Source organism: Sinocyclocheilus rhinocerous, unplaced genomic scaffold (assembly GCF_001515625.1).
Source record: "Sinocyclocheilus rhinocerous isolate Xijiao unplaced genomic scaffold, SAMN03320098_v1.1 scaffold146, whole genome shotgun sequence".
Taxonomy (NCBI): domain Eukaryota; kingdom Metazoa; phylum Chordata; class Actinopteri; order Cypriniformes; family Cyprinidae; genus Sinocyclocheilus; species Sinocyclocheilus rhinocerous.
In genome coordinates, this window is record NW_015649783.1 from 330,581 (window position 1) to 338,248 (window position 7,668).

The 7,668-nt window shown below is 39.0% G+C and overlaps 1 protein-coding gene across 2 annotated transcripts in view; it reads right to left on the reverse strand.

Annotated features, from left to right (window-relative positions):
- LOC107710983 (forkhead box protein K2-like) overlaps positions 1-2,542 on the reverse strand; it is a 27,043-nt gene extending 24,501 nt beyond the window's left edge. For both annotated transcript variants that reach the window (XM_016515885.1, XM_016515884.1), the window contains exon 1: positions 1,879-2,542. In XM_016515885.1, the coding sequence (XP_016371371.1) occupies positions 1,879-2,150 (272 nt within the window). In that variant the 5' untranslated portion in view covers positions 2,151-2,542. The remainder of the gene's footprint in view (positions 1-1,878) is intronic.
- Between the last annotated feature and the right edge of the window lie 5,126 nt (positions 2,543-7,668).

Below are 7,668 nucleotides of genomic sequence, written 5' to 3' on the forward strand. Positions count from 1 at the left end.
TAAAGCTTTCCGGATAATTCAAATCTGCGTTCGCACTGCCGCTGATACAGAGAGAGCAGTTACCATGTTTGGTTAAGAAACAGCTTCACAAACAGCTTTTCAAATATTTTAAATACATATTACACTACCAGTCAAAAGTTTTTGAACCGTACTATTTTTTATGTTTTTTTTAAGAAGTCTCTTCTGCTCACCAAGCCTGCATTTATTTGATCCAAAGCAAAAACAGTAAAATTTCAAAATATTTTTACTATTTAAAATAACTTTCTATTTGAATATATTTTTAAAATGTAATTTATTCCTGTGATTTCAAAGCAACATTTATCTGAAATATAAATATTTTGTAACATTATAAATGTCTTTATCATCACTTTTGATAAATGTAAAGGATTCTTGCTAAATAAAAGTATTAATTTATATAATCCCCCCCCCTCAAAAAAAATATTGACTCCAAGCTTTTGAATGGTATAGTGTATAATGTTACAAAAGCTTTTTATTTCAAAAATGTTGAATCAGTCATTCAAATTAATTAAACACTTTTAAATAGACTGCAGCAATAATATTTTGCCACACATTATTTTGTTTAGTTCAGAATCGTGATCTCTATTTGAGACAAAAAAAATTGTGATTCTCAATTTATCCAGAAACGCGCAGCTCTACCTACAATGCTGCACGCGATGCCCAAAACGGCTGCATTAACCCCCAACATGCTGCACACACCTATCATGGCCAAAAATGCTGCTACATACAGTACACCTATGATGCCCCAAACTGCTGCAGCATGTGCCTGTGACTCCCAAAATTCTGCAAAATTTCCACTGTTGCCCTAAAATGCTGCTACACATGCCCAAAAATATTGCATGCAACTATAACAACCCAAACCGCCGCAAGCACCTATACCTTCCCAATAAATCTTTATACCCATGATGCCCCAAAAAATGTTGCGTCACGTGCATGTGATGCTCTAATCTGCTGCAGTATACACCTATGACACCCCCAAAATACTGAATGCACCTATGGTGCATAAAATGCTGCTTCATGCATCTGTGATGATGCCCAAACATATTGCATGCACCTATAACCCCCAATCCACTGCAAGCACCCCAAAATGCTGCATGTGCCTATGACTAACAAAATGCTGCATACACCCATTGTTGCTCAAAAATGTTGCTATACATGCCTGTGACGTCCAAAAATGCAGTTACATGCATCTGTGATGATGCACATGCACTACATGCACCTATAAGAAACCAATATGTGCTACAAGTACCTATGATGCACTCCAAAATGCTATTGCACACACCTACTATGCCCCAAAATTGATACACGTGCCTATGACTCCCAAAACTCTACATGCACCTATTGTTGCTCAAAAATTATGCATATATCAATAACACCCCAAACTATTGCAAGCAATGTCCTGAAAAAATCTACATAGCCATGATGCCCCCAAAAATTGCAGCTACACGCGCATGCAATGCTCTAATCTGCTGCAACATCCACCTATGACACCCCCAAAATATCGCATGCACTTATGGTGTCCAAAAACGCCGCACTCGCCCCCTGTCGATGAAAAATGCTCGACACATCTGTCACGCCCCAAAAACGTTCCATGCACCTGAAACGTTACACGCACACGTGTAAAAACGATGTTGCACACAATGACCATCAACATAACGCCTGCGAATGCTGTCTAGCTAGGCAGCTCACTAGGGTTTGAGACACGGCCCACAGCGCGCTCTGAAAGCGAAACGAAAAAATGTGCAACATAAGGACACTAGCACGTGCTCCCGGTTCTGCTGCATCACAACAACAACAATAATAACAGCGAAGACGATGAGGATGATGAGCACAGAGAAGATGAAGGTTATAATAACTCACACTCGCGGCAGCTGCAGGGGTGGCGCCCCCCGCCGCAGAAACACCCCATCCACGAACACCCCGTTTTTGCCCAGACAGCGCAGATAAAACTCTCCCGAGCCCGTGTCCTCCGCGGCGGCGGTGAAGATCTCCAGATGCCGGCGGGAGATGAAGCTCGAGTGGCCCATGCTCACGTCCACCGAGCCCTGCGACGAGTTCCGACCCACCGTCACCGAGCGCTTCTTCATCACATACTCAAACTCGCGGCCCTCCAGGCGGGCCACCGCTGCCATCTTTATCTTTCCGCACACACGGGACGGGGCACGCTAAATATGAATGGAAAATATGAAGGGGGTGAAACGTTAAACGTGCCCGACCGGAGACACCAGCATCAGCGGCGGCGAATCGACCCACCGCCGCGATTCACCGCACAGAGAAAGAGAAGGGTGCCTTAGCCAATCAAAGCGCGCTGGTGGAGGGGGCGCTGTGATTGACAGGCAGGCGAGCCAATCAGAGACGCGCTGGGGGATGCGGTAATTCAATCGCAACCAATTAAATAAGGAATATGGAAGACATGACGGATTGAAGGTCGGTTGCGCTGTGCTTCAACACGCATGTGTGTGGAGAGTTGACAACACTGGACTGGAGGTGTGTCATGGACGTGAAATGGCTTTATAATATTATTACGGCAATAATAAATTATCGAATAAAAATTACACAGTGAATATTTTTTTTTATTAAAAAAAAAAACACTTTACCCTTTAAGACTTGCACTCTATTTGTTTTCTAACTGCTTGTTTTCTTTTAAAAAACCTCTAACACTAGCTTTCTCTATTCTATTTCTTTTCTTTTTATTTATTATATAATTAACAAAACAAGTATTTGTTTTCTAACTGCTTATTTTCTTTTTTAAAAAGCCTCTAACACTTTCTATTCTGTCTATTTGTTTTCTTTTTATTGTACGGGCCTAATCAACAAAAAACCTATTTGTATTCTAACTGCTTGTTTTCTTTTAAAAAAGGCCTCTAACACTAGCTTTCTCTATTCTTTTTCTATTCTATTTGTTTTCTTTTTATTTATTAGCTATATAATTATATAAAACTGCGTTAAGCTGACTCAGACTTGTCATAGCACTTGCATATCATTGCTTCCATTGTCCTCATTTGTAAGTCGCTTTGGATAACAGCGTCTGCTAAATGACTAAATGTAAATGAATATAGAAAAAAAGTATGATCTAATATAATACTAAAGTATTTAATAAAATAAAATAAAAACAGCCTAAAATCTTGTAATATAGAAGGATTATATTTTATTCACGTTTTTCTTGTGCATATTAATTGCTTTGGGAATTTGAATGTGCACCGATCTTGCCAATAAAAGTACCTTTACAATTGAATGTAATTAATTTCATACTATGTTTAAAATGTCGCCAAAAACGGAAGTTCATAATTCATAAATGTGATTTAATATAATTAACCAAGGTTTTAGCTCATCGTCCATTTTATATATTCTAATTATAGTTCACATTTTTACCCGACATGCATCTATCTTCATAAAAGCGTATCATAATGTATCTTTAGAAAACAGTTTAGAAAACTGAGTAGCCTAAGCCTAGAGCAAAATCCCATTGAAACCCACTCCGTGCTTTACGCCTCTCCACGTCTGCAGTCTCCGATTCCCCCAGAATCCTCAGCGCCGTCAGCGTGTGTTTTGGGTATGGAGGTCATGAAAACAAACGTGTTTATTCAAGCGTTCTGAGCGCGAAAATGACCCTCCCCTGAAACAACACGTACTCTGTCGTTTAAACGTTAAGCAGACGCCATTTCTTCAGAAGCGTGAACGCACACAGGGAGATGGGCGCAGAACATGTGCTCCTGCAGGGTGACGTCATCTCTTCCTGGTGTTTGTAAACAGTGCTGCTGGGTGTGTTCACAGTCACACCCCATCACACCCGATAACAGCTCCTAGAGGAAGCACAGGCTGTTTGCCGAACAATGGAGAACACGATGGCTTTCACACTTGCTAAAAAGCACCACGTTTTTTTATTTTTTTATTTTTAACCATGTTAGTAGCCTACCGTAGTGATGGTGTTAGTGGAACCATGCTTTTTGGATAGGTTTTTAAATGCGGCTAATTTTCTTCTTAGACATGATACATTGCTACTATGCCATACGCCTACCATATTTAAGTGAGAGTGGGGCGAGTTGAGTCAGTTTGTACTTACGGTGTGTTTAAAGCGAGCACATTCCGTAATGGGTCCAACTTAAATATATTACACAAATACATACATTTCCGGATAGATTACATAAATATATAAAATTCCATACCACATCACCAATTTTGTGTTAAGGCTGCCTGGAAACAAGGGGTGGCCCTACTTCCCCACAGGCTCAAATTACCCCGCTCTCCCCCCATGGTATTAGTTAGTTGTACTTTATTGTCCAGCCTTGATATGAATGAAAATTGGTCTTTGGTCTCGCTATACACAACATCCACACTGACACAAACAATTAACATTTCCTACATCCCTCAATTTCCTACCCCTTTTTTTTAGAAGACCTATTGCATACGAAACAAATATTCATTAAATATATGACCTTTGACAAACACAGTTCAGAGGTTGCATTATGTCTCCATTTGCAGTCAAGGCTTCATCTGAATTAAAAATAATATTAATGACAAATAGTTTGCAATATCAAGTAGCACAACTGACTGTTTTTGTACAGGTAAAATAACTGGAAGCCAATGACACCGGAAGTCTCGCACATTCAAGTTACTAATAGCCACGCGTCCTCTTCCGTTAAAAATAAGGTGGATACTAAATGCAAAGTGATAAGTGCACCTAATGTAAAGTGTAAATATAAGTGAAAAGTTATTTGTATTAAAGGTAAACTGTCTGAGCAGTGGTGTGTGGAAATACTCCTTGCCAAAAGGTTAGATATTTGCACTTATTGACACTAAGTTAGTGTAATAGACACTTGGGCTACTTTTTATGTTCAACATGAGTAGGCCTGTTATACAGTACAGCCAGGACTAGTTAGTTCTACTTTACCCACCAGAGGGAGACGTTAAGCTGTTGTCATTTGTTTGAGGAGAGAGTATGGTGACATTCTCACAAATAAAATGACTGTTCAAGCAGATGTTTATTGTTTATAATGGTAATTTGACTGCCATACTTATGTAAGTGGCAATTGATTATTGTAGGTGGTACATGTTTAAAACAATTCTCACTATAGGCCACCTAACCTAATACACCCCCAACTGTTCCCCGGGCGCCGCAGCAAAAAATGGCTGCCCACTGCTCCGGGTGTGTGTTCACTGCTGTGTGTGCACTTTGGATGGGATAAATGCAGAGCACTAATTCCAAGTATGGGTCACCATACTTGGCCACATGTCACGTCACTGATTCAGACGAGACAACTTCTTCACCAAAGGAAGCATTATTATGAATTATGGACGTATTTTAGCCAGTTTGAAGTTGAAAATGTTTTAATGATGATTTGTTTCTTACAAATGAAGTTTTTCTCTTCACAGGACATTAACTGATGGACTGGAGTGGTGTGGATTACTTGTGGATTATTGTGATGTTTTTATCAGCTGTTTGGACTCTCATTCTGACGGCACCCATTCACTGCAGAGCATCCATTGCTGAGCAATTAATGTAAAGCTACATTTCTCCAAATCTGATGAAGAAAAACTCATCTACATCTTGGATGGCTTTTCAGCTAATTTCATTTTAGGGTGAACTATTCTTCAATCTGAGATTCTGTAAAAATGGGGAAATATCCTTCATGCAAACAGAAATATATAAAAGATTAATACAGTAAATGAACTATGAGAAATGAGAGACATGCTCATTCTAGAGAGCATTTGATACAAACAAACATTGGTATATGCCCTGTGAAAAAGATCGTCATTAATGTTCTTACCCCAAATGTACCAACATTTGGTCTTGAGAGCATCAACATATTGGACAAGAAGGAATTGTTGAATTATGCCATCATATTAGTTTTCACATTAATTATAAATGCAATCCTTATTATGTGATGAAATATGATTACTTGTTTGGCTGGCCTCATCCTGTTATTGCTGTCATTAACATCTCTTCTTCTGTATGGCTTCACTTTTTCTTCTCACACACACATAAATTGCTTTTTGTGCTTCATTGTGGTATTTTCTGTATCTACTGATGACCACCAGGATGCATGCTCGTGGGTTATTAAAATAAAGAGCGGCGCGATCAATATTCAGCACTCCAGAAAGCCAACAATTACATTGGAAAGCTCTTACAGAAACCATTTAGGAAACCGGTGTAATAACTCAGCTGGAGGACTGCGGCTAACGACAGCATCCCACTTATGCAGAATGGGATTTTAGCAGCTTTTACAAGAATTTATCAAACATAGTCCAACCCCTAAACTGTAAATAAACATCTGGTGGCAACATTCCAGGCATCATGAATCAGAATAATCAGAATGATGGGATTTTACTGCTCGTATACAGTGTTTTTTTTACGGAATATAATTTTTTCTCGCAATTGCAAATGTATATTTCACAATTCTGACTTTTTCTCAGAGATGCCATATATTTTGCAATTCTGAGTTTACTGTATATCTCGCTTTTTTGTGTGATATAAACTCAGAATTGTGATAAGGACACATGCAGTCTTTAACTGCAGTCTTCGAGTTCATTTGACCTTATAACAAATGATGCATAATTAAATATATACCGTAAATTACAACACCATAATGAATAAAAAAATTCAGAAAAGTCAGAACTGTGAGATATAAACTCAGAATTGCGAGAAAAAGTCAGATCTGTAAGATTACCTTAATCCTTTTTTTTTATTGAATGGAGGAAACAAGCTTCCGTAGTTTTCCCAGTTATTAAATGGATTGTTCACCAAAAAATGAAAATTACCTCATGATTTACTTACCCTCAAGTAGGTGTATATGACTTTCTTCTTTCAGACCAATACAATCAGTTTTTATTTATTTATTTTGAATGTCCTGGCTCCTCCAGGATTTACAATGGCAGTGAATGAGGGTAGAGATTTTGAAGCCCAAAAAAGTGCGTCCATCTATCATAAAATGTTCTACACACACTCTGGGGGTTAATAAAGGCCTTCTGAAGTGAATTGATGCATTTGTGTAGGAATAATAATCGTATTTAAAACTTTATAAACCATAATCTCTAGCTTCCGCTAACTGTTGCATATGTGTTCACGAGAGAGTGACGTTCCAGTGGATGACGTAGGAGTAGCATAAGCTCGGTTGAGAATATGCTAGTCTTGAGAGAACCAAGGTTTGTTTACAGCAAACGAAAACCAGTCTCCTCTCTTGGCTTATATCGAAATTTTCCAACATTTTCTTTACAAATCCTCGTTTTGTACTTCTAACTCATGAGTGGTGTTTTTGTTTTGCTCTCTCCTCTGTGCTATCACATTCATCACTTCTCACCAGAGCTTGTGCTATGCTTACGTCCTAATCTCCCGCTGGAACGCCACTCTCTCGTGAACGTGCGTACAACAGTTAGCGGAAGCTAGATTACAGTTTATAAAGTTAAAAAGTACTCATTTTTGGGTTAACTATCCCTTTAAAGCTGACATGTAGGTTTTTTTATCCACTATGGCTACGTCCACACGAAGCCAGAGCTTTCCCTATCCAATCTTTTTTTTCCCCCTCGTCTCAAGAAATATCTGCGTCCACACGAAACCACAAAACCGACACAAAACGATGTAGCATACATGCCAGACCAGTATGTGGCGCTGTAATTCTGCCACAGAGATACACTAAAAACGGAGAAGAAGAC